General features: G+C 50.9%; 9 protein-coding genes across 9 annotated transcripts; 6 read left to right on the top strand and 3 right to left on the bottom strand.

Moving 5' to 3' along the window:
* Positions 1–1208: 1208 nt before the first annotated feature.
* C8Q69DRAFT_504602 (arginine metabolism regulation protein iii) lies at positions 1209–2680 on the top strand (the record flags this gene model as incomplete). Its single annotated transcript, XM_028632610.1, has 2 exons — positions 1209–1297; positions 1450–2680. The coding sequence occupies 2 exons, from the start codon at positions 1209–1211 to the stop codon at positions 2678–2680; spliced, it is 1320 nt and encodes a 439-aa protein (XP_028487595.1).
* A 354-nt stretch (positions 2681–3034) lies between these two features.
* C8Q69DRAFT_504603 (putative ribosomal protein S19) lies at positions 3035–3749 on the top strand (the record flags this gene model as incomplete). Its single annotated transcript, XM_028632611.1, has 4 exons — positions 3035–3077; positions 3175–3190; positions 3312–3494; positions 3707–3749. The coding sequence occupies 4 exons, from the start codon at positions 3035–3037 to the stop codon at positions 3747–3749; spliced, it is 285 nt and encodes a 94-aa protein (XP_028487596.1).
* A 474-nt stretch (positions 3750–4223) lies between these two features.
* C8Q69DRAFT_155433 (putative TFIID and and SAGA complex TAF10 subunit) lies at positions 4224–5801 on the bottom strand. Its single transcript, XM_028625594.1, has 2 exons — positions 5113–5801; positions 4224–4852 (listed from the first exon to the last, which is right to left on the bottom strand). Exons 1-2 carry the CDS (start codon positions 5494–5496, stop codon positions 4400–4402), a joined length of 837 nt encoding a protein of 278 aa, XP_028487597.1. The 5' UTR covers positions 5497–5801; the 3' UTR covers positions 4224–4399.
* On the bottom strand, positions 5802–8842 carry C8Q69DRAFT_516832 (putative MYB DNA binding protein; the record flags this gene model as incomplete). Its single annotated transcript, XM_028633399.1, has 4 exons — positions 5802–7378; positions 7435–8088; positions 8148–8614; positions 8755–8842. The coding sequence occupies 4 exons, from the start codon at positions 8840–8842 to the stop codon at positions 6107–6109; spliced, it is 2481 nt and encodes an 826-aa protein (XP_028487598.1). The 3' UTR covers positions 5802–6106.
* Positions 8843–10418: 1576 nt separating this feature from the next.
* C8Q69DRAFT_155548 (putative histidine acid phosphatase) lies at positions 10419–12561 on the top strand. Its single transcript, XM_028625595.1, has 2 exons — positions 10419–10523; positions 10581–12561. The coding sequence occupies exon 2, from the start codon at positions 10618–10620 to the stop codon at positions 12349–12351; it is 1734 nt and encodes a 577-aa protein (XP_028487599.1). The 5' UTR covers positions 10419–10523; positions 10581–10617; the 3' UTR covers positions 12352–12561.
* A 209-nt stretch (positions 12562–12770) lies between these two features.
* On the top strand, positions 12771–15723 carry C8Q69DRAFT_442131 (hypothetical protein; the record flags this gene model as incomplete). The annotated part of the gene is made up of 4 exons (XM_028628816.1): positions 12771–12855; positions 12916–14992; positions 15048–15107; positions 15168–15723. 4 exons carry the CDS (start codon positions 12771–12773, stop codon positions 15721–15723), a joined length of 2778 nt encoding a protein of 925 aa, XP_028487600.1.
* A 1428-nt stretch (positions 15724–17151) lies between these two features.
* C8Q69DRAFT_504608 (putative serine/threonine protein kinase (Nrc-2)) lies at positions 17152–19257 on the top strand (the record flags this gene model as incomplete). The annotated part of the gene is made up of 4 exons (XM_028632612.1): positions 17152–18055; positions 18118–18291; positions 18349–18856; positions 18912–19257. 4 exons carry the CDS (start codon positions 17152–17154, stop codon positions 19255–19257), a joined length of 1932 nt encoding a protein of 643 aa, XP_028487601.1.
* Positions 19258–21455: 2198 nt separating this feature from the next.
* C8Q69DRAFT_457303 (37S ribosomal protein S5) lies at positions 21456–23275 on the bottom strand. The gene is made up of 2 exons (XM_028629889.1): positions 22110–23275; positions 21456–22044 (listed from the first exon to the last, which is right to left on the bottom strand). Exons 1-2 carry the CDS (start codon positions 23125–23127, stop codon positions 21827–21829), a joined length of 1236 nt encoding a protein of 411 aa, XP_028487602.1. The 5' UTR covers positions 23128–23275; the 3' UTR covers positions 21456–21826.
* Positions 23276–23560: 285 nt separating this feature from the next.
* C8Q69DRAFT_398699 (S-adenosyl-L-methionine-dependent methyltransferase) lies at positions 23561–25216 on the top strand (the record flags this gene model as incomplete). Its single annotated transcript, XM_028627813.1, has 1 exon — positions 23561–25216. The coding sequence occupies one exon, from the start codon at positions 23561–23563 to the stop codon at positions 25214–25216; it is 1656 nt and encodes a 551-aa protein (XP_028487603.1).
* Between the last annotated feature and the right edge of the window lie 449 nt (positions 25217–25665).

The following is a 25665-nucleotide window of genomic DNA, read 5'->3' on the forward strand; positions in this document are numbered from 1 at the left end:
TTGTGGGATGGCAACAGGGATTCACCTGTCCCTACGCACAACAACCGCACAAGACCCATTGTTTACCAGCAGAAAACCGATGGTTGACAAGCAAATACTCTTACAATATGGTCGACCACATCAGCCACCTGGAGTCACCCATTGGAAATCTCCTGCATCTACTGGTGGTCTGTAGCACTGTGAGTCGATTATACCGCATACCGAATACCGAACACCTTGAGAATATTTCCCCTTGGACCCTGAGATTGCAGGGTCCACCTGACATGGAGCAAGCTCATTTACGGGCAACTGCCGATTGACAAACAGGACAAAGAAGAAGTTAGCGGCATCCCCAGACGATGGCATGGAAGATCCTCTTTTTATTGTCGCCATTCACAGTAAGATCGGCCGTTTCGTGTTGCCGCTACAAACATCCAGGGGATCAACGGCGATGTTTCGGATGCGAGCAGGTGGATGATCTGTCCGCGTGCAGCAAGGCTGAGCAATCTGCAGTGACGCTCGAACCCTCAGCCGCATCTGAAACGCATCCTGGCTGTTCTTAATGATTCTCGTGTCTTGAATCAATCAGACCAAGAAAGACAAAAAGGGAGGCTGAGAGGCCTGACGTCGTGCTGACTCGTCACCGCCTTGGGGGATTCCGCCTGCCGTCGATACCGTTCGGTCATGTTCTGCCTGCAATACGCAGTCCCCGCAAGCCCGTTTTTTGCGCGGTGAGAGGCCACCAAAGGCCGGCTGAGCCCTGAAACTTAAATTACGGCGGGTATTGTATCGTACACCCACTTCAACTTCTCCGCCGCGGCTTTGGTTGCTCATCCAGCTTGCTCTCCGACTCGCTAGAGATGCTCATCGATGGCCGTATGCTCGCCATTGATTGATGATCGTGGCGATTACCTACACTCTCCAATCCACCGTTGCGCCCTGTTTACCCCTACAGCCCGCTATACCCGCCTCTCGTCTCCGCTGACCTGCATGGCGCCTGCATCGTGCCATTTCTAGCGGATCACGATCCTGACATGCTCTTATATCTTCACTCTGTTCCTCCCTGGCACTGCATTTTCCCGCTCCTTGTATTGCAGTCCTAGTGGGAACGGTCGATCGACGCCGCCTGAGTGGTTCCGGAAATACCGGCGAAGTGACTCGTTCGGCATGCGGTCGTGATATCTAGTCTTCTTATCGAGACTGTCGGTTCTTATCACAGTCTTTTGGTCATGCCATCACCTTCGAAATCCGACAGCCGCAAGGCGCCAAAGCTGGACGGCGACAGCTTTGTTGCATTCGATCATGCTGCAGCTGGACAGTAAGTTTTCCCTATCAGTCTAGCTTGCAGCTTTGGTTTGCGTCACCTGGCGATACTGTACTTGCCAGATTTGAAATGGGCTGAACAACCGCATATAACTGTCTATACATAGATTCTATGTGCTTTGAAACTGACGAGTTACAATCTCATAGTGATGGCGTTCGTTGTGATCCGTCTGGCTCTTTGATTGCGAAACCCTGCACGCGTGAGGAGATCGCCTTCTATGAGTCAAGTTCTCTTCATCCCCATTTCAGGGCTTTTATGCCTACTTTTATAGGAACTTTGTCATCTGCAGACCAACAGCAGTCCCAGGCTCTCGCCCAAGCTCAGCAGGCGGGGGCTATAGTTGTTCCGCCATCTGACGCCCCATCCTCGTCAAATACACCAGTCAGTTCAGGAACTTCTCTGCCCGTTACCGACGCATCAGGGCAGGGCACCCCTATCCAGAAACAGGATCCCTGGGTTCCATCGGGCGGGCGTAAACTCGAAACAGGCCTGTCAATCGTTCTGGAAAATGTAGCATCAGGCTTCAAGCGGCCAAACGTGTTGGATGTGAAACTCGGGGCCCGATTATGGGCAGATGATGCTCCCCCGAGCAAGCGAGCAAAGCTCGATGCTGTTTCTAAGGAAACAACAAGCTCGACGTTAGGATTTCGGATTGCTGGAATGAAGGTCTGGACTGGTGGAAAGAAGGAAGGAGAAGAGGAAGAGCCTCTAGGTCAGACAGACCCGTATGCCACCAAATACGAGGCGTCTGAAGGCAAGAAAGGGGAAGTCATTGAAAAAGGGGGCTACAAACGATACGACAAATGGTACGGTCGATCCTTCAACGCTGAAAATGTGAAAGAAGCCTTCGAGACTTTCTTGGCAGGCGCAAAAGCCAGCAAGGAAGACCGCTCGAAACTAATAGCGCGAAGAATCGCGGAGGAGTTAAGATGTGTGCAGTCTGTCCTGGAGGCGGAGGAGAGCAGGATGTACTCCGCCAGTGTTCTCATTGTTTACGAAGGTGACTCCGAGGCCATGGAGGAAGCTCTGGAATACGAGAAAAACAGGAAAGATGATGAGGAGGAAGACGAAGAGGAAGATGAAGACGGGGAGGAGTTTACCCTCCCTCAAGACGGGTCCCTGGAAGTTGTTGATGTCAAGGTCGGAGACCAGACACTAGCTCAGGGCGCCCTCAAACTCGATATTGATCCCGGAACCGCAGCAACAGAACTGGGGGATCTTCAAGCCGATGATGAAGAGGAGCCACCCAAGGTTCATGATCTCCGTCTGATCGACTTCGCGCATGCGAGCTGGACTCCTGGACAAGGGCCAGATGAGAACGTGCTTATGGGCGTGAGAAGCCTTGTAAAAATCATGGAGGATCTCGCGAAAGAATAGACAAATCTACGGAAAGCCTTGTCATCTAATTTGGAGATCGCTGGCGACCTCCTGACGAGGATAGAACTCGATTCAAATGTTATATTAGCTGTGATGTTAGAAATCAACAAGTGAATTCGGTTATCACCATATTTAATAATCTTTTGCTATTCTTTAAGTGGACCAATTTATGCCATCATATCTATATCCAGAATAATACAGCCTATCGTTGTCATGATACTGTCGAGAATGTAGATACAGTCGTTCTATCATCTGATTACATAAGCCGCCCATCTTGGAGATTTCGATGGCGGACATCCAAGCGGCCGCGTTTTACTCCGACAAGCCAGTCGAGAGACCCAGAAGCAGTTCAAGATGTTCCCCACGCGTGCACTGCTGGCGCGATCGGTCTGGAAAGGTGAGAATGAATTATCTTTTCCCTACAGGATATTCAACGAACGAACTCAATGCATCAATATAGAGCGAGCTTGGCTAACATCAGATTCAATTCCCAGGTCCGAATATCGTTCCGTACGTTTCCCCTTCAACTTCATTTCCTCAGCCTCCATCAGGCCTGAACCCTTTTCTCCTCAGTTAAATCCGAAGGAATAAGACAGAAATTGAATTAACACCCACACCTCAATACTCACAGACTCGCTCTCCCGCGCGAAATCCCTCCTCCACCCAACACGCCGGCCATCAAGACACAAGCCCGCGCCGCTACCATCCTGCCTAACTTCGTGGGCCTGCGCTTTGCGGTTCATAATGGAAAGAACTATATCGATGTGATCATCACTGAGGAGATGGTTGGACGGAAGCTGGGCGAGTTCGTTCCGTACGTGGAGCCTTTCTTTTCTTTTCCTTTCCTTTTCTGGTCATGTTGTTGCGTTTTCGGATCCCTTTTCTTCCTGGGGTGTTCTTTATTGGGACACGTAATGGGTCGAATAACTCAAGATATGAGAGAGAGAGAGAGAGAGCGACGAACGAAAGATTATGTTTAGGGATCGGAATCAGTGGGCTAACTAACTGTTCGGTGGTGATATGCAGGACCCGCAAGCGCTTCACGTACAAGCAGTCCAAGAACAAATAAATGAGAGAAAAAAAGTTTCGGCTTTCTTTTCTTTCTTTCCTTTTGGGCAATATTATCTACTTCGCTTTTTTCTCCCGGCGTTAGATTTCTGTCCGCTGGAAAAAGAAGGGATATTATGTCGAAAGGAGTTTTTGATTTTAAAGGGAAATATTGCGTTGCCATCCCATTGTATTGTACTTTACTTCTTCACGATTTGCATATGTATATTTATGGAGATGGATCCACACGGTACGGAATTCTTGAATACAACATCTATACCCTCTTATCTGTACATGGCCATGCTGTGCAGTAATTCTTGACTTTGATCATCTTTGTGTGATTAAAAAGGATGTCATTTGTAGTAAACTTGATTGGTATCTTTCAATTCTTACAGACAGCTTTAGCTTGTCAGGATTCCCCATTCAACGCCGATTTAATCCAATGGGTTGGGATATCCCGCTTCATGACAGCTCATGATAAAACCACCCGCCATGTACGCCACCGAAATCAGTTCCGAACTCCAAGCCCCCTTCAGGAAAGGCAACGACGCCATTTGGCTGTCGAGTCAATGCAATCATGTCTCCGGACCCGGAGATGAATTAAGCCCAGGCAAAATATGGGATGTGCGTGATGATCCCAGTCTGATGACTGAAAGGTCGAGAGACACGCGCTCATCGGTAAAACTCCCCTCTCTTGATGGTGACTCCGTATTCGGCGACGGCCATACCAAGGTCTTCCATGGTGAGCACCGTCCGTCCTTGTCCGGAACCACCCTGACCACCACCACCAAATCCGGGTCTCTGGATACCGAGATGGGTGTTGGATTGTCCACTCTTCCCCTTGGCTGCATCTCCAGCAGCTGCACCTGCTGCGCCTCCGGGACCTGCTGCGTTAGGCACCAGGCCTGCAGCAACGTTAAGACCACCCATAGGGTTGTTTGCGCTGGAACTATTAGAAGAACGGATTCGCGAGTACTGGTACGCATCCGCAGCGATATCAGAGATAAACTTCTGCGTAGCCAAGGCAAGTAGACGCGCTAGATGCGGAGGGGTCTGATTCGGACCATGACCTGGCGGAGGAAGGCCAGCAAGAGTCAGATAATGCGCGGTGACAGCATCAGGAATCTATCGAAACATGGTTAGTCTTCGCAAGAATTTTTGTGATATGAGCAGAAAGCTTGAAGACGGGATGAGAGCCATGATCTTGTCAGAAGGAAGGCAACGGAAATATCCACATGGTTTTTGCGCTTTTCGGAACAGGTCTGTGAATTTACATCCGAAATATTTCATCATATGATCAGGCGATACAAGTTGCAGGGCAACGTATAGATGGGATAGGTATAATTGAGGTGTAACCGAAGGGAAAGCAAACGTGCAACACTTACAATAGGCGCGTACTCGTCCATCTTCCCGAGGAACTCGCGCAGGCTGGTTTCCTTCTTCGTTGGCGGTGGCGCCGGTGCAACCGATTCTACAGGAAGACCGCCAGCGGCCGCTGCTGCAGTTGGGTCTGCACTTGCGCTTCCATTCTCACCAGCGTTATTAGTATTGGTGTCGGTTCCAGCCATGTCAATATCCTGCTCGATGGAGGCGTCGATATCTTCACCCCCGGCAGTGCCAGGTTCCTGCTTTGGCACTGGATCTTGTGTCGAGTTTGCAGTATCTGCTGTTGTTGACGACGGAGCAGTCTCCTGTGATTGTGTCTGTGATGGGGGTGCAGGCTGTGGTGTCGCTGGAGGCTGCGACGTGGAGGCTGAGGGTTCAGCCATGATGGCAAGCAGGATCGACAGCCACTGTAAGAAAAAAAGCCCCCCTGTCTGCTGTCTGCAAATGAAAAGAATCCCTGCTCACAGCGTGTGGTACGGTTCTGTAACGCTGGCCCGTCCCCTATGGCCTGCTGTTCTTTTTTCTCGCGGTTGAAGGTCGCGCTGGGTTGGTCCAGGTTGGGTGCGCACGAAGTTTGGCGAGTAGTGAGTGGTGAAAGCTGGAAGCGGCGTGGTCTTGGCACCACCGCCTTTTCTGAAGTACGGGTATTACTTCCGGGACAAGAGGCTTGGTATCATCATTTGGGCTTCCTACAGACAAATTTCCATACAGGGCTTACAGATCTGAAGTTGGCAACGGAATATATTTTGATCTCTTAAATAGTAAAATTATGATCAACTGATTTTATTTTTTTGAACTACTAGTACTGTGTACATACATACTCTTACAGTGAGTGCGCCCGCGAGAAAGAAGCCCCCAAGGACCGCGCCTGTGCACCCGCAACACTTGGTTTGATCCCCCCATAGAGGAATAGAACAGAGAAAGAGAAAGAGAAAGCATAAACGGAGATGATGCATCAAAGTGGTATATATCGACACTGTGACCCGCCTGCGCTTACTGGCCCAGTTGCATATTAGGATCCACAGGATCCTGGTGTTGGGCCTGTTGTAGGAGGTCACCGTGGACTTCCTGACCCAGAGTCTGCATCAAGTTCTGCTCAGCAGTCTGGTCCATCATTGCATGGTTGTCTGCATCCTGTGGGAGACCTGGAGAACCAGACATATTAGAAATGGTGTCCTGTCCTGGTCCAGGTGCAATATGAGGGGCGTGTGCACCAGCAAGAGCCATCATCCCTTCAATTCCCTCCACATGCGCTTTGTCTTCTTCTCCTCGCTTCTTCTCTCGCTCGCGAGCTTCGTTCTTGGCAGCCTGTGCAGGGGCGCGGGTCTTGAGCTCTCCCGTGACAAACTTGAGATAATAAGGCACTTCGATACCACTTTTCAAAAAGAAGAGTTTGAGGTTGCGTGCTTTGTCCTTGAGTTGAACTTGATTACGATCTTTTAAGGACTCGTTAATCGTACCTCCCGGTCCGAACATGGCGAGGATCTGGCTCCAGTGAGGCCCCTTCACCCGATCCAGTCCAGCCATCAAGGCATTTTCTTCCTCAGTGGTCCACGGCCGACGTTGACTGGGAAGGCCTGCCCTACGGCTACTCGGGGAAGACTTGGCAGTGGCAGCCATACGAGCACGTTCATATAGTATTTGAGTAGGCTGTGACTGTGAATAGTGAGGTACACCAGGCATGTAACCGTAGTTTGCCGCCGCAGCATTGGCTCGAGCCGTAATCGATGCAGCGTTGGCGGCGGGGTTGTATTGCTGGAAATTGGCCTGAAGAGGACTTTGCTGGAATGTAAGTTGTTGAGGTTGTTGAGGCTGCTGATGGTATCCAGGTGGAGTAGGGCTGCCCTGGAATTGTTGCTGCATAGGCAGGCCGTGCTGTGGCGGAGTTGGTTGAGGGATTGGGGTCCCGTGAGCGGAGTGCTGCTGCTGGGGGGGCTGTTGCATCTGCTGAACCTGCTGAGGTTGTTGCTGATGCTGATGCTGTTGATGATGTTGTTGCTGCTGCTGCTGTTGTTGTTGTTGTTGTTGCTGCTGCTGCTGTTGTTGCTGCTGCTGAGACTGTTGAGAGCGTCTTAGCCCGTGGCCCTGCAGGGCGATCTGTGCCGCTCGCGCTGCTCGTGCGACAAGATCTCCGTGCACATTGCGATCAACTGGAACTTCCGGAGGCTGAGGAGCCACCGAGAACTGAGTTTCAAGGGGAGCGCTGGGTTGCTGCTCCTGAGTCTCGCTGGTGGAGGGTTGGCGCCCTTTCGCAGTCTTCTTCGTCTATCTCCCGTTAGCCGCATTCTGAATGGAGTGCATGAAAGGTTGGAGTGACAGACCTGTTGGTTATTGATGGCATCAAAATTCTTGCTAATGTAAGAGCTGAGATCTCTCAGAAAATCTTCCCAATGGTATTTTTCTGGCAATGCCTTCACTGCTTCTTCGTTGTTTATTTCACCAAGAAGAATATCACGGCGTGAACGGGCACGCTTGACAAAATCTGCTTCACTGGGGGCAAGCTGCCTTGTGCCCGGCCGCTTGGCAAGCAGGCGCTGCTCCAGATCCTCTGGGAAGAGGTCGTAGAGCAGCTCAGTCCTCGTACGTTCCCGGCTGTTCATGGACGCGATAAATGCTTGGGTCTTAAGTTCGAGGAACAATGCACCCTGAACCTTGAGAAGACGACTTCCCTCCGACACAAAGACATCGAGGAAGTGGTCATTCAATTCGGCGAAGCTGATGTCCTGAGTCCCAAAGATACTTGAGACAAAGGAAGCCAGGTTTGCCTTCCTGATGATATCCACTTGAGAAGGTTCGGTCAGATCGAGTTCTGTCGCAGACAGGAATGCAGTTTTCGTAGAATAGACTCTCTTAGTATGATCAAACAGCGAACGCATGGTTGCATAAGCCTGCCCATTCTCTGAGTCGGGCTCAGACACGAACGAGGTAATATCCTGGTAAGAGGATTTGGCCAATAGGGTCAGGATCTGGGTCGACTATTGATTGGGCTACAATCAGCGTCCAAATATCGTGGAAGTGTGGCATCTCTACCTACCAGATTGTCAAGAATTGGCAGACTCTGGATCTTGAGATGAGAGTTGGCTTTGAGATAAACGACGCCTTTAGAGGCAGGTGCTCCAGCATCATTTGTCTCTTGCTTCTCCTTTTGACTAGCCGCGAATTGTTCTTCTACACGCTCTGAATGACCTATAATATTAGATATCACTGCAGCCACATCTTGCGCAGGATCAGGATTTCCCGCGGGAACCGCACCGTTGTCAGTCCCGTTTTCACCTTGATCGTGACTGCCATTCAGATTCTCCCCGGCCTCAAGCGCCCCCGTATCCAGTGCTGAAGCCAGTTCTTCCTCTATCTGGTTTCCTGCAGTGATATTGTTCTCCTCCTTGGTCGGGAAAGAGGATGCATCAAAGGTATCAGGGCCGGAGGTCCGGCGTTTCTTGAACGCCCTTGGGGAGAGAGATCCATCGTCCTCATCAAGCGAATGCGAGACCTTCCCGAATTCTGCCATTGAAGCAAGTTAGCATGATGCTGTATCATTATGTTGTAGAACTGCGCGGGATAGAGACGAGAAAAAGTGATGCGTTCACCTGAAGCCGGGAGACAAGTAACAGAGGAAGGTAGCTACAGCCACGGCCACTCACCATTATTTTCATCAGGCACGGACGAAGTCGGGAAGGTAGAGGACGTCTTCCCATCCGAAGACAACCTCGAGCCTCGTGTACTTACCATGGCGGCCGAATCTATCCTGTATGCAGGTCGATCTGACTTCCAAGAGAAGAAATGAGGGTTTAGGGGTAGGGCGCGGGCGTAGGGCTTTGGAGGAGGCTCCGCTTACTTAGCTGCTGAGAAATTTTTGCGCTTATGCCGGGAAAGCCTCCGATCCCGAGATGGGAGATCGCACGCCAGACTAATTCGATCTATCTCGGGTATCGCATGGAGTTCTTACAAGCGAGTCTTATCACAGCCATCGTCTAATTATTGCTCTACGAGATAAATGTGAAGCAAATGCATCCTATCAACTTGTTGGTAGTGGCCAAAGTGCTCGAGCACATTCGCACGTGACAACTATGTCCATTTCCTGCCTCAGGCTGCAACTCAAGCGTCACGGGACAGCTCTCTTGCTCTCTCCTTGGTCGGCTAATATGTATTTAACTATATCAAAGCAACAATAGGCACTGCTTACTTCTTGCCATATAACACTGTTTTCATGATGATCTCCGACTTCTGATCTTCTTGCATTGTTGGAGATAGACCGTCCCGTCGGGAATAATTTCATCTGCTAGGAACCGTACATGCCATTCCTTAAGTAGATATCTAGCGTCTCGACGTTGTCTTTCTCTGTTCTTAACATCAACCGACGTTGATCGTCTTAGGTGGATTCCACCAACTTTTGGTATTGTGGGATCAGTCGTAAGACTGAACCTACGCTCCTCCTGCGTCATTGACTGGTTGTGTCCTTTCACCAGACTGACGTGATATATATGTTTCTCTGCGGTATCAACGGTTACGGTCCGCTGGTTCCCGGCCAGCGAAGCTTCCGCATTTAGTACTAGAAGGTTGCATCAGAAATGCCTTGATGAGCCTTGATTTCCGACCAAGAAGTACTATTCACACAATTCGAACCAAGGGACTGCTCAAGGCTATTTGCAACGAGGTCCTGGGCGCCAAGCATGTATTGTGCCAGAACCCCGCGCTCCATCGCGATAAGGACCGATGATCAAAGCGTTTTCCCGCTGTAGATCCCGCCCGCTCTGTATATTTCTACACCTCTCCAAGAAATGGAAAACGTTATGAAGATGAAATCTCCAGGATCTTATCAGAAGAACATGACGTCTAGGCTGCGGGTGGGGTTGTTCCCCGAATTCTTGAAGATGTCCTCGTATAGCAATCCGCAACGGCTCTCTGCCCAATTGCGCAATGATCTATATGAGATTGCTTTTTATTTAACTTCGCGATTTTAAGCACAGAATTTCGTCACATCTAGCGCCAGAACTATATTCACTAATGCATACACGTGGAAAGCAATGTAGGTTACTATGTAGTTAGGATCACCGCAACCCTGTGCAAGCTAAGGGCCAGCTGCTCACACGACCTATTCGAAAAGGTCAAAGCATATTTCCTATCATCCTGACATTCTGGAATTGTATCCGTTTTCAGCTTTAGAGCCTCCGCAATTTGGTGATCTGCCCTCCATTATCGTTTATCGACGAGGGGTTCTAGCCCAAGCGAGGTACCAGCTCTTCGGATTTGGCGGATACCATGCTCTGAGGTCATCCGACAATTACTCAATGGCCCAGTCCCTTGAGGCATCGAGATACTTATTCTTGCTGTTACCCAGAAGGAAAAAGCTTTGATAGGCATTCTCAGTCATCTCCTACTGACACTCCTGGAGTCCAGCTGGTTCTGGAGGGTAGATTCGAGTTCCTCGTCATTGGAATCTATATAGATCCTTATCCCTAGTGTGCAGGCCACTCTACCCTCCCACACCATACCCATAAAACAAGATGCGACTACTACTTGCCGCAATTACTGCCCTGGTGCTGCAGGCCCAGGTCGTTTGGACACAGGCTCTCACAGAGACGATCTGGAGTGTTGTCGCCTTTACACTATATGGCGATACCACACCGACTGCTTTCTCCGTGCCGCGCCGATTGACATCTCTCGGGGCCCAAGATTTATACACGGCTGGTTCTATCTTCCGCGACAGATATGTGGCCTTGATTTCCAATGGCAATCAATCGCACACGGGAGTTCAAGGGATATCCCCCTACATTCTGAGTGCAGATCAAGTGAACATATATTCGACTTCGGATCAGTTTGTTGCTGCCTCAGCTCAAGCATTTATCCAAGGGCTTTATCCTCCTCTTAGCATATCATATAATGGCACCTACCTCGATTCCGCCTCCACTTTGGCCAACGGCTCAGTTGTCAGCTATCCGCTCAATGGCTATCAATATGCCGACATCTATACAGCAGGCTGGACTGACCCCTATTCGACCGCAGTGGCCGGACAGACTGACTGCTTCACGCACCAAATGTCAGAGTGGGCATACCAGAATACCCCGGAATTTTCCCAAATCAAGGAAGATACGCTTGGATTCTATGCCTATATTTACGAACTTGCGCTTACGGGCGTATACGATGAGGACCATGCGAATTACGAGAACGCTTACGATATCTCCGAATATCTGGAATATTCGTATTTGCATAATTCCACTTTGCAAGATATCCTGACTGAAGAGGATATCAGTTATGCAAGAGCGCTCGCAGATCAGTATGTCTATGCGACGAATGGCAACGTCACAGGATACGGCCAACGGAGCAACGATAGCCAGGTTTCGACCATCGCCGGAAGGACCATGGTACAGCTCGTCGTGGATTCCTTCAACTCTAGCATCCAGGCGCAAGGCTCTGAAGCGAAAATGTCCCTGATATTCGGAAGCTACGAGCCCGCTGTGGCGTTTGCAGCGCTAGCCCAGATGTCAGATCTCAACTCCAACTTCTACGGACGTCCAGTTCCCGGTGCTTCGCTCGTTTTCGAGCTGTTCAGTTACGAGAGTGAATCGAACGTCGAGTACCCCAGTGTCTCCGATCTCTACGTTCGGTTCCTCCTCCGCAACAGCACTGATGCCTCAGAGGGCTTTACGTACTATCCACTGTTTGGCTACAGTCCCAGCCAGATCGCTGTTCCGTACACAGAATTCGTGGCGGAAATTGCTCAGTTCGCCGTATCCTCCACAGCAGAATGGTGCGAGATCTGCGGAAGCGAAGCGATCTTCTGTTCTGGTTCAGTCCCCTCGGACTCGGAAGAGCGAACCGGCGCCTCGAAGAAGGGACTTAGTCTTGCTGGTGCAGGAGCCATTGGTGCATGTGTCACTCTTGTTACTACAGCTTTAGTTGCTGCTGTCGTTCTCCTGTGTGGTTTCCGCATTCAACGAAAGCAAAGGTCCGCAATGGGAGGCTTCAAGGGAAATAAGAAGCTCGCTAGCGATACCGATGTGACTTTCAAGAGCCCGTTCGGAGGCGCCATCAAGACTAGCGAGGCCCAGACGGAAGAAACCCCCAATCTTGGAGCGACTACCAGAGGTCATGAGAGACAGGGAAGCTGGGAGCTGGCTCAGCAAAAGAAAGAGACTGAGGCGGATAATGCACCCAAGGCCAGTCCTGATTTTGACCACCATGAGGATGAGCATGTCGATCCTTTTCAGGACCCGGTCAAGCCGCATGAGAGCGTCTAGAGGTTGGAAGAGGAGGTTTGGAGGCTTATGCAGTTGTCATGTTTTTCTGTCATAGTATGGAGAGACGGGAGAGGATGCGGGAGGCTTTACCTTAATACTACTTCAGGTAATCTTTTTGAATATATCATGATACCAGCAGACACAGTCCATCTCCAGATAGCACAAAGGATACTTGTCAGCGTGCCTGAATGTCGCCAGGGTCACTTAGAAGCAACACTCCAAGGTCACGGGACGTTGTTGCCATATGCTGAAGCATCTGGGGGACACCTTCTGGGGGACACCTTCCCCCCTGGATATAGAACGCGCTAGCCGTGACAACAACAGAAGAAAAACACTCACCTGAGAGTTGCTTTGTTCTTCTCTGCTCCCAGTCACTCCCATTTCATCACAGTACCTCCGCAACCTCCAATCCTTCCAAGATGAAGTACGATATCCCAACCCTGCTGGCCATGAGCCCCAACGGCTCTATCGATATTGGCAAGTTCAGTGTCCATGCACTGGAAAGTAAGTATCTTTTCACGTCACTGGAATAGAGAAACATGAAGACACTGACGCGTGAGCCAGACAACCTTCTTAGCCGCCGCAGAGCAAGTGCGAACATTTTGACTGAACGCTCTGTCAACCGCTCTCGTGTGGCTTCGAGCTTCTCTGCTACCCATAGCGAGGACTCTCCCTTTACTTCAGGAGGCCCTCTTCAATATCCCTGCCGGCAGCCTCGCAACGCTCCGCATGGAAATCTGGCACAGACAGACGTTGGATTTGCTCGTTTCCTCAAAGAGCACGCATCCCCTAAGTACCACCGCGTCACTGCTGGAGGACGCATCGTTCCCATGAATTCAGAACTGCCCGCTCCGCAGTTCAAGCTGCCGACGAAAAAAGAAGAAGCGGCCAGCTCCGGTAATCATCGCAGGTCTGAGGCTCTGACTGAACGCAGAGCCAGCAGCAGTGGAATACACATTGCTCCTACACGAGATGCTCATGGTAACGCCAACTCCAACGCCATAGAACATCCTTCCATCTCGGGAACCGTAGGGAGTGCTGAAGCGCCGTGTCCAGCTTTTGATGGACCCGGCTGTGATGCTCGAATCCCAGGACCCCAGCAGACAGCGCCTACCGTGCAGAATCTTTGCTCCCAGCCTCACCTTGCCTTAGGGGCCAACAACACTCACTCTTCTCAACCGGTACAAACGTATCAAGAGTGTATGACATTCGCACCAAACCATGGAGCGTATACTATATGTGCTGATCAGGTCAACTGGCTTCCAAACAATAGCTCCCTCACTGCGCAGAGAGCCCCGACACCATTTCTGGCCGCCCCGACCCAGCAGTCTGCAGCTGGACCAGTCTCCCCATTCGGAGTGCCAGTAGGAAGTATCCCTGGTATGTTCCCCTCGGGAAACACCTTGAAGTTACCAAGCGGAGCTCCGTTTTATCCTCTAGTCGGGATGAGCTCTACTCCAATCATTGGTCCAGTCTTCCCTTCCGTGAATCAGTCACTGCTTTCCATGCCACTGCCGCAAGAATCTGCAATCCAAAAGTCTCTACAGGAGGCAAACAAACAGTACGAGACTCTTTCGGCTCAGCTTTCGAGTATTGACAGATACATGGCGCTCCATAACTTTGACCGGGACCACAGTTCGAAGAAGATATTGGTTGAAAACCGAATGCAGCTGGTGCGGGAGCTGGATGCGACACGCCTGTACAAAGAGCAGCTCGAGTCAAACCTGAGACAGCAGGAGCTCCTGACATCCACTGACAACCGGGCAGCGTGTGCATCTGGATTCGAGTCCATGTTTTCCTCAATGCGCCTGGGGGATATCTCAAATAATGCGAGTATGCAGAACATTTGGCTTCCTGCTCTAGCTGCCGGCAATGCACATTCAATCTGGACGCCGCCCATCCAAAACGCCTTGGCATCAATGCTGCCAGCTAACGAATCACTCAACGCATCTTTTCCCTACCAGTTCCCAGCCATAGGAAGCATGGCTTCAATGCATAGCGCCTTTGCATACGGAGATCCGCGTATGAGTACCGGGAATGTCTACAATGACCAACAGAATCGTCCCGACTGGGTCATAGGTGCAAGCCACGATGTGAATAACCAGACGATGCATGCACTTAGCACTGAGCAGACAGGAGCGAAAGACATGGGCGCAGAAAATGATGGCTGGATAGCTCCTATGCAGTCAGCCCCGCTGGAGATCAGTCATATTTACCGCAAGATCGAAGAAGCTGCTAAGCATGGAGAGCCCATCGAGGAGCTGCTCAAAGAACTTACAGCCGTGACCACGAGACTTTCTCAGCCGCTGTCTGTAGAACATGTGGCTCTCCGTCCTCAAAGGTCATCGTTTGCTGCCACAGACAGTCACGGAGATGGAATCCAAGTCAAGTCGCAGGGCAAAGCGGCCCATGTAGGCGAAGACGTCAAATGTGCCGAAGCAGCACAGAAACGCAACCAGTCCTTTACATCGAATGGAAAGGCCAGAGCAAAGGGAAAACCGCGTAAATCAGGACCGAGCAGCGTTCAGTCTTCAGGTAGAGGATATCAAGGGTTACGTGAAGTGGAGGATGATGATGACGGCAAATCTTGCTATTCTTGCCTTTCAACTACTGACTCCTGGGCAACTATCCAGGAAGGAGAGTAAGTACCATTGCTGGATTAGTAGTGTGCGAAGAGAAACTGATGTCGATAATAGCAAGCGCTGGCTTGCGCGAGAGGCCGCCAAGGAAAGACTTGATGATGAATCAAACGAAGGGTAAGTTGGCGCTCTCCGAGTAATCATATGTATGGTGAACTAACCAATGCACCTATACAGAGTTGAAGGAGCTTTAAGCTCTGGAAAGAGCAGAGGTAGATCTGGGCTTGGGAATCGAGCTGTGAACATCCGCAACACCGTCGAGTGGATCCAGAACATTGACCACGAAGCTGCTCCGGCGCAAGAGCCGCGAAACGCCTCGTCCTCTTCCTCTAACCTGGGCAATCAGGGGGTCGTCAAGCAGAGCAGTTCGCAGACTGGCCCACCGTGGAAACGCAACCAACGCCGAGGACACTCGTCTAAGAAGGGATGCGCACCGGCTGTCTCTCAGAATGTCAATGCCTACGGATTCCTACCCCCATTTGATGGACCTGGAGATCAGTCAGAGACGGGGGCGTCTCGCACCGACGATAACCACGTGGGAGACGGCTATTCACGCCCGAACGAGACGCACCGGCCACATACAGCACAACAGCCTTGGTACAAGAAGAGACTGCGTGACAAGCCGGCGGCAGATGAGGTGCGCGAATTCTTTCGACGCATCGAAGCGGACGAAGAGCAGATGATGATGATGCATAAGTACCAGATTGATGACGGCCGCGACGAAGCCCGTTAACTAGGATGGTCAAAGACCGGAAGCATAACGGCAATCGCAGCATCTGGCACGATAGACACATTTGAGCGGACGACTTCGGACTTAGGGACAGCATTGTGGATTTGACGCCTGGCGCTTGGAGATATCCTGGTACTGATAGTATGATTAGCACGTTGTTTGTATCAGCAGGTTAGTTTCGTTGATTGGAACGGCCGTTTATGTGGAGAGGCGGTGATTGGTGGATTGGCGGATGGCAGAGGTGAAACCGGCTGCCATCACCGGCAGACCGTCGTTGTACGCGCTTTTAGTCGAGTCTCCCTTGAGACCATTATTGCTTAGCTAGCACTGCTGACGGATGTACTCGAGCTTCATGAATGGATCAGTTAAGCCTGCAGTGGCACTGCAGAGTTTTTGATTTCGCCTCATGAGTAAGTACTGGTAGTAGTGCTGGACAGGTAGACGGACGTTGGATCTCGCCACTTGCCGCTAGACTCAGGTCATTCATGCTGCAGACTCGGCATTGGTGCTCATAGTCCGGGACTAGTGCCGCCCAGGGGTTGGTGGATGAATTTGAACTAGAAGGAGGAGGCTCAGGGACAGAGCGGAATGTGCACGATGATCGAACGGAGCAGGATGAGTTCGGATGGATGGACGAGATGGGGTCAGAGATGGGCAGAGAGACCAGAGGAACCAGTCATTTTAACTAATTGCTCCAGGCATCAATAATAATAATAAGAAGAAGAAGAAGAATAATTAGTTAGTTAACCAAGAGAACAAGAGAAGAACCGCGGGCGAACCAAGCCAGACGCGTGGCCTGAGGCAACTGCTGGTTACAGTGGCAGTGCTTCCAATGAAATAATCGCGATGAACGATCGCAATCACCTCTCAGTCTCGGCCGGGTCGACCTGGGCCAACTAGGTAGGTTGGTTAACTAACATACTAGTTAGCTAGTTAACTACCTAGCTATCTGTCTATCCAAGGCAGTTGAGCTACCTGAGGTTATTCAGTTCTCGTCTCGACTCTCGACTTTCAACCCCGTTCTCGGTCTCCACCTGGCACTTCCTCTTCCCTCCATTCCAACTGACCTCACTTGACTCTCTCCTTGTTCTCCGGCAACCTCCTCCCACCCATCCTGAAATTCCTCCATGTGCCTCCGTTTGTCCTGTCATTGAGGCATCTGCCCATTCGCATTTCAGACAGAGACTCTCTCTCTGTCTGCCGGGACATAGCCGGAATTTCGACGGTCGTCCGCGCGCTTGTTTCCGCCCGGTGATAGCCCGTTATCGGTGCTGGCGCTCGTTCCCGCTGCGTTGCTGAACAATCCGGCCAACCCGCCTTCCCAGGCCCTCCTTGTCCGTCGATCGACCTGTTCGTCCTGTCATTGGCCTCCAGCGGCTTCATCTTTATTATTATAACCGTCTGCCAGGACGGATTCAGCAGTCATCCGCCATGACTCAACTCTTCACGTCGAACAACACGCCTGCGGTGGGCTCTGAGAAGCGCGGCAACTTTCCGGGCATCTCTCTCGCCTCCAGGAAACATTCGGGCGACTCGAACAGCAGCCACCTGCCTGCGAGGATCAAGAACTTTTTTCGAATCAACAGTAACGGCTCCCACGGTAGCAATCAGAATAGCAATGACCGCGATCGGGAAGGGGGCCAGTTGCCGGCTCTGAAGATCGAGCCAAAGGAGTCCAAATCCACCTTCAAACAGTCTCGTTTCCTGCCTACAATCGGCCGTAATCGCTCCGCCACGGTTGCCAGCGAAGGAAACCCGCTCGATGACGGCCTCTCACCTACCGCTAATGCCAACCCATACTTTGCTCACCAGGGCCAGCCAGCCCTGCGCCATCGCAACGAAGGCTCCGTACCCTCCTCTCCGCCAGACACCCCCGAGCTTCAGGTCGAGGGAATCTCTCCTGAGGACCAGGCGACAACTGCAGGAAAGGAGGAACTGGCGCGGAAGCTGCGTCGAGTCGCATCGGCGCCGAACGCCCAGGGGCTCTTTTCCGGAAACAAGGCCGATGAGCGACCTAACACGGCGGAGCTTGGAAAGGAACCCTTAATAGAACATCCGGGAGACAGTCCTAAACTCAGCCTCGTCGATCAGTCGGGAGAATCGAGCCCGTCTTTGCCTGTGCCCAAACTTGGCCCAGATAGCAAGCTGCCTTCCCCTGGCCAGATCAGAAACTCAGTTGCCTTTAGACGGACCTATAGCTCGAATTCGATCAAGGTCCGCAATGTGGAGGTCGGTCCTGGGAGCTTCGACAAGATCAAGCTCATTGGAAAGGGAGATGTGGGCAAGGTATATCTGGTTCGAGAGAAGAAGTCGAGTCGGCTGTATGCCATGAAAGGTGAGACAGTTGGCTTTGGGAAAGCGTTCCTTCGAGAATGTTCAAATTTCTGACTGAACTAGTTCTGAGCAAGAAGGAGATGATTAAGCGTAACAAGATCAAGCGTGCGTTGGCAGAGCAGGAAATCTTGGCTACCAGCAACCATCCCTTTATCGTGACGCTGTATCACTCGTTCCAATCGGAAGACTATCTTTATCTCTGTATGGAATATTGCAGTGGTGGTGAATTCTTCAGAGGTATGCGATGGACGTTTCCTAGGTATTCTCATTTGGCAGATGATTAACGCTGTATAGCCCTACAAACACGCCCGGGAAAATGCATCCCAGAGGACGACGCTCGATTCTATGCGGCAGAGGTAACGGCAGCTCTGGAGTATCTCCACCTGATGGGCTTCATCTACCGTGACCTAAAACCGGAAAACATCCTGCTTCACCAGTCTGGGCATATCATGTTGTCTGACTTCGATTTGTCCAAACAATCTGGTCCTGGCGGTGCCCCTACCATGATCCTCGGACGCAACGGGACTTCGTCGACCTCTCTACCCACCATCGACACCAAGTCGTGCATTGCTGATTTCCGCACTAACTCCTTCGTGGGCACGGAGGAATATATCGCTCCAGAAGTCATCAAGGGATGTGGCCACACCAGTGCGGTAGACTGGTGGACCCTGGGAATCTTGATCTACGAGATGCTCTACGGGACTACGCCATTCAAGGGGAAGAACCGCAACGCTACTTTTGCAAATATCCTGCGGGACGAGGTTCCCTTCCCCGAACACTCGGGGGCACAGCAGATCTCAAAGTAAGTCTGGGGCGCTTAGTATTCTGACATGGCGATGGTGCTAATATTATGACAGTCTCTGCAAGTCTTTGATCCGTAAACTTCTCATCAAAGATGAGACGAAGCGACTGGGTGCCCGTGCAGGTGCCTCAGATGTCAAGACACACCCCTTCTTCCGACAGACCCAGTGGGCTCTGATCCGTCATATGAAGCCGCCAATGATCCCGCATCAAGGCCGTGGGATCGACACGAGCAACTTCCGCAACATGAAAGAAAGCGCAAGTGTCGATATTGGCGGAAACAGCCCGAGCAAGATGAAGGGCGTCCCGATGGACTCTGGACTTTCTACTCCTGGTGGAGAGATCGCGGATCCGTTTGAGGAATTCAACAGTGTGACATTGCACCATGATGGTGATGAGTGATAATCACTGCCGTCGATATGATCTTTTCCAAGACATAGGGTAGGTCCGCTCTTCAGCTTGAGGGCCAATGCTGCATTCACAAGGACGGACCCTGCGGTCTAGACCATGACGAATAACGGTATATGCGCTGAAAGAAGTTTTTCGGTCGGTCTCATAGTCGGCGTTTTGGGAGTGATTTGGAATCTGGCTGGTTTGCCTTGCGTGTGATGTCTTTGTGTGCTTTATTGCTGGCTCTTTTATGCGAAGTAGAAGGACGTTTGATCCGACGCTTTCATCTAGAACGTCTCCACTAATTGTTGGCTCGAGGTCCCGAGTGCTTCAGCCACGCTGTTCTGGCCGCAGAGGCCTCGACCGTGCTGGTGCGTTTATCAACCCAGCAAATTTGCTTTTCATCTTACGGTCTCTGGAACTTATTGTTGATGGATACGGTTTGCCTCGCCCCATACAGTTTCTTCCTTGTTCCCTTACGAAAACGAGACTACCTGTGTCTTTCTAGGCGTGACTACACGCTTTACACGCTTCTTGCAGAGTATGGCGTTTCCGACCCCGTTCCCCTTCTTGTTTCTGCTTTTCTTTGCTTCTCATGAGAAGCCGTGTGCGTTATGAGTACACTTGCTGTTCATTCTAGCGGTGACGAGACCAGATGAGACAAGATAAGATGAGATGCATTGATCTTGACCTTTCTCTTTTTTACTATGTGCAGTCTTGGTCTTTTGCCAGATTGGCCAGATATCTGGGCCTTTCCATCTTCCTCATGGCGGCCCGATTCCCACTCCAGCAGACTGATATCGAGTACTGTATCGATGATACATGCAGAAACCTAGCGCCATGTCAAATTGTAGCACTGTATTTTATTATTACTAGTTAAAGACCATTTGAGAGCAAAGACCAGTGTTAGTAAAACTATCCATTAACTAAAATGATCCAACCTTCGAACAGGCCTCATAGCAAGTAGTGCGCCTACCTTTGAAGTTCGACATGAGCGGACTGCCCGCCCGTGCTAAAACGCGTCCTTGGAGTTGCAATATCTCCGCCCCGCGCGGACAGAAACAATTGAACTGCCAGTCTCCCCTCACCGCCCCAAAACTACACAATAATAGCAAAGCGCTGACTTAAGAGCACTGCAGTCTTAGCTGAGAAGACGATCGTCGTTGTCATTGTTTTTTCTTCTCTGAATATACATACCATTGGGGTACGATCTGGTACCTCCTTTTTCTCTTTCCTGGCTTGTCCCCCACCTGCAGCCTTCCACCTGCCAGAGACTACGAACGATCGAAGTTGTACACCATAACCGGACAAGACAAGACAGCTCTAATTGCTTCTCAGGAGCAGCAATAGAGTAAAGCAGAAGACCACCAAAAAAAGAAAGAAGAAAAAGGAAAAAAAAAGAAACCATGTCCGGCGACGACACTACCACAAACCTCACTTCCTCCACGACAGAGAACCCCCTCCTCCGTCCATCCAATCCATTAGTCTCGGATCTCGAACAAGAAGTCCTAGATGAATATACACGATTACTAGAAAATGTGAATAAGGTTAGTTTAGTTATTCCCCCTCATCCCTCTCCCCTCATCCCTCTCTCCTCATTTCTCTCTATTCTTGAAGACCATACTAACCACCAATATTCTATCCTTCCCCCTACAGCTTTCCGACAAACTCGCCGATCTATCAGGAAACCCATCATCAATGACTCTCGATGGACTTCGTCTTCTCGAACGCAAAACCGCTACCGTGTGCACGTTACTCAAGGCCAGTGTGTATAGTATCGTGTTGCAGCAGCAGATCTATAACGATGAGGAGAATAATGAGGTTGGTGGGGATGGTGGGGCCGGTTATGAGGGAGATGGTTATACTATGGGGATGGGTGATGTTACGATGAGTTAGGAGGGGGTGTGTTTGTTTGGAGATGGGATGAGGGCGCATACTTTTTTTTTCTCTTTTTCGTTTCGTTTTGTTGTGTTGAAAGACGCATGAATACCCGGGTTTCATTGGGCTGGCGTTTGTGTCGAGGGTGTTTATACATTTTCTGATTGAGGATGGGGTAGATGTTGTTGTTTTTATTACTTTGGAAGTGTATAGGGCTGCGAATGCGATCGTATAGTACATACTTCCTAAAGACAGGTTGATGAGATTTGTATACTGTACAGTTGTTTTGTGTTGTTTAGTTGGGATCAGATGAACACGTCTGAAAAGATCCGTGAAGACACTTAGCGTAATCTAGCTTCAATGGATATCTATTTTTCCTTCGTAGTCTTTTTGGATAAAGGGGATGATCCTATGCAGTTACAAGTACATGTGAATATGAAATCAAAAAATGGAATTACGTACAGCACCGGGCAGAAAAAAGACGGTTGGAAAATGAAATGACAGCATCTTCTCTGACTCCGTGCCTGCGCTTTGTGTATCGTGCCCATACTCGTACAGCCCATCTAAGCATGCCAGATAGAAAGGCGGCCAAAGAAAAAAATAAAGCCTAATCCATATCAAAACAGTGGCTCGTTATATAGAAGTGGCTCAAGCAACCCGCCAGCCTGTCAAGGACAAGGGATAGAGAGGAATGAGGGTACATTTAGACCCTGCCGGCGTAGTAGACCTTCCGCACATCGACCAGCTTCTTGCCCCTGGCGCGGGCAACGTCCTCTGGGTTCCGCTGGCTCATCAAGGCCTCGTAGGCGGCCTTCACCGTGTTCATGGGGTTCCTCGAGCGGGTGACTCGTGCAGCCAGATCATGAATACCGGCGGCTCGGCACATTTCGAAGATCAAGTGCTGACAGCGGAGACCAAAACCTGAAAGCAAGCATCACTCGTTAGTCAAGAACTCTAGATATGATACGGAAAGGACGAAGCCATACCTGGAGGACGGTTCATCAATAGCAGCTCGACAGCTCCAACCTTTCCTCGGACATCACCGAAGATAGTACGGTTCTCATAACGTTGGATCGGCTGCATGTTTCTGATGGCTCGGTACTTGGATTGTGTCATCGCATCGCCCGACTCTTCGGACTTGGCCTCTCCAATACCGAGGAGACCATTGCCGTTACCGGCAATTGACAGACAGTACTGTCTGCGGACCTTACCCAGACGTGTCTGGTTGACGACTGCGTGCGAAACCAGAGTCTTCAGCTTCAAAGACCGGATCATGTCGGGAGTGTAACCAGTGGCCTGGAGTAGGCGCTTCAACGCATCCGTCATTTCCTCCGACTCCTTTCCTTTCTGTTCGCCCTCCTTGACGGCATTCTGGGGCCTGGGGTCTTGAGTCAGAGACTCTCCCTCCTTGAACAGCGGCGGCACCAGCGCAGTGTGTGGGTTGAGCTCATTCTCCTCCTTGCCCTTGGTCAAGCGCAGGGTCTCCGCGAAACGGACCCAGTCAGCCGCGGTTGCATTTTCAGGCATCTCTGCGAAGAAGCGAGCAAAATCGGCGGCGAAGTCATCATCATCCTTGAGTTCCGCGTTGTAGTCGGAGTTGGACTCGGGTGCCCGGACGTGCTTGTCGACCACCGGCTCGATTGTTGAGAAGTCGTCCAGATATTGGAGCTTCATAGGATCCCTTCGGATTGCAAACTGCTCTGCCAGGTCCTTCGGGTCGATCGCAGACTCACCAGCCTCGATAGCGGCGATCTGAGCCTCCGAATACTCCTCGGAAAGACGCGCCTTCTCCTCCTCGGTGTACGGCTTGAAGTCCTCCGGCTTGAGATCGCGAGTGATATCCTGGATATTCTTCAGATCGGTCGCCTTGATATTCGGGTACTTTGGCTTCCGGTCAAACTGTGCAGCTGATACAGAGAACTGTCGTCGAGGCACGCGAGCGCCGGTATTGACAGTTCGAGAAAAGCTGCAGAACAGACATCGTGCCGACCGTGAGACGCTCATGGCGACGACTTGTTGTGCTCTACCCCCAGAAAGGGCCCTCTGCAAGCCCCAATGGATGGCAGATGAGGCAGGGGAACGAGGTGGTGGTGGTGGGTGTTCCTGGTGGAGGAGCAGAGCAGCAAGAGGATTGCCGGGATGAAGTTCGGAGAAAGACAAATTCTCATGGAGCGATTCGGCCTCTCACCGTCCGCGCATTTCGCCTTAGCCTTTCCCTAAAGATTATTTCCCCCGGCGCAAACCACCCCGCTTCGTTCTTTTTTTTCTTTTCCCCCACGGCGACTTTGTCTCCTTCATGTTTAGCAGGTTATTTCCTCGTGGTCTTTCCTGTATCCATTCGAGTTCTGCGCTTAATATTGCACGACGCAACCTCCACATCTCCTACCAGCCAACGAACCAGCTTCCTCCGCGGAATGCGCAGTTCCGCGCCGCAGTGATGCCTCACCCTGCAGATAGACCACGACACGAATCGAAGAGACGGAGAAAGGCGGCGGAGAAAGCAAACAAAGGAAGCGGCTTCGATCAGGTCCTTCAGCTTGATATCGACAACCTGCTGAAGAAGAGCAGAGAAGAGAAGGACCAAGATGGCGAGCAAGCGACTGGCGCAGTGCAGCTGCCCGAACCATTTACAGAGATTGAAGTGAAGATCACAGAGCTGTCCTCGACTGGAGATGGTCTTGCGCTCACTGATAACGGCGACCATGTCTACGTTGTGCCATTTACCGTTCCTGGAGACAAGGTCCTCATCAAGGTCATCAGACACTTCCGAGATCTTTCCTATAGCACGGCGGACTTTCTGAAGGTTATCGAACCGGGCCCTCAAAGGAACGATTCTCTTATAGGATGCGGCTATTTTGGAAAATGCTCTGGGTGTCAATTGCAAATGCTGCCGTATCAGGAACAACTCGCCCACAAGAAGAAAATCGTCGAGAAGGCATATGCCAACTTTTCTGGTCTGATCCCGGAACTAGTGCCTGCTATCGATGATACCTTTGGCTCTCCTCTGCAGTACGGCTACCGGACGAAGCTCACGCCGCACTTCACCACACCTGGAGGATTCTCCCGGAACAAGAAAAACAATAAACCTAAGGACCCTGCTGATATTGAGATCCCCCCAATTGGATTCACAATGAAGAACCGACGAACCGATATGGATATTGAGGATTGCCCTCTGGGAACAGATATCGTGCGCAGGGGTCTTAAGAGGGAAAGGAAGAGGGTTATAGAGAACATCCAGGAGTTCTCCAAGGGAGCCACGCTCCTTATGCGTGAGTCTACGACACGCGTGAAGAAGGAAGCGGCGAACAACAAAGAATCGAACGGGACAGCAAAGCAACCGGTCGAACAGAAGGATGGCCAAACGTCGAATTCCAAAGATGATGAAGACGTTATCCGTATTGAGCACCCGGATTATATCGAAGAGAAACGCTGCATCACTGACAACAATGCTACCTCTATCGAATATATCGACGATTTCATCTTTACGAACAAAGCTGGCGCTTTCTTCCAGAATAACAACTCCATCCTCTCCGGTTTCACCGAGTACATCCGCCAACACGTCCACCCCAAGAATCCCCGCCCCGACGAGAAGCCCATCAAGTATCTCCTCGACGCATACTCTGGCTCTGGCTTGTTCACCATCACCCTGTCTACCCTCTTCAAATCCTCCCTAGGTGTTGATGTTGCAGGCGACTCCATTGCCTCCGCACGCCAGAATGCCCGCGCCAACAATCTCAGCAACACCGGCTTCGCAGCCGCAGATGCAACCACCCTCTTCAAGGATGTCCCCTATCCTGCCGACCAGACACTGCTAGTCATCGACCCTCCCCGCAAGGGCTGCAGTGATGACTTTCTCAATCAGCTACTCGAGTACGGCCCCAGACGCGTCGTGTACGTGAGCTGTAACGTCCACACGCAGGCCCGTGATGTCGGTGTCATGGTCCAAGGAGACAAGGAGGGCAAATGCCGTTATGAGATCGAGAGTATTCGAGGCTTTGACTTCTTCCCGCAGACGGGACATGTCGAGGGCGTGGCCATCCTGAACCGGGTACATGAGCCAACTGCTGCTCCGACTGTTTCCATCGAGTCATAGATGAGCATGTACTATCTCTCAAAAGTGCACAGGTTGGCGTTATGGGTCATTAAAAAAGAGGGGAAATGGGTTTTATCACAGCGCTCTAATTTGTATATATGACAGCCCAGCATTCTCGGGAAATCTTTCCCAGGTAAGAAAAGTAGTATAATATTTTGGATTCAGCTTATCTTATCTACATAGCTCTGCGAAGACAACGAACTAACTTTTACTGTCAATGTACGATCCTGGGAGATCTTTGACCGGCAAAGTTTTAAATATATCCTTACTGCTGGGCCCTCGTACTCCCTAATACACAGCTTATGTAACAATGTTTCCCCATGGTCGGCGAGATTGAATATGCATGAAGCTGACATTGATTCGCTTGGGATGGAGAAGTTCTGTAGACTCGTCTTCGAGTACGTTATTCTCAATTGAGTGCACTAGTTGTTAACGAAGCCCAGTACTGT

The sequence above is a fragment of the Paecilomyces variotii genome (assembly GCF_004022145.1).
Source record: "Paecilomyces variotii strain CBS 101075 chromosome Unknown C8Q69scaffold_2, whole genome shotgun sequence".
NCBI lineage: Eukaryota > Fungi > Ascomycota > Eurotiomycetes > Eurotiales > Thermoascaceae > Paecilomyces > Paecilomyces variotii.

Bases quoted from the DNA above. Each gene is read 5' to 3' on its own strand.
- C8Q69DRAFT_155433 (XM_028625594.1), bottom strand. From the start codon at position 5,496: ATGGCTGAACCCTCAGCCTCCACGTCGCAGCCTCCAGCGACACCACAG. The intron at 4,853-5,112 runs GTAAGTGTTGCA...ATGTTTCGATAG, and splicing joins TGGACGAGTACGCGCCTATT to ATTCCTGATGCTGTCACCGC.
- C8Q69DRAFT_155548 (XM_028625595.1), top strand. From the start codon at position 10,618: ATGCGACTACTACTTGCCGCAATTACTGCCCTGGTGCTGCAGGCCCAG.
- C8Q69DRAFT_457303 (XM_028629889.1), bottom strand. From the start codon at position 23,127: ATGAGCGTCTCACGGTCGGCACGATGTCTGTTCTGCAGCTTTTCTCGA. The intron at 22,045-22,109 runs GTATGGCTTCGT...GCTTGCTTTCAG, and splicing joins ATTGATGAACCGTCCTCCAG to GTTTTGGTCTCCGCTGTCAG.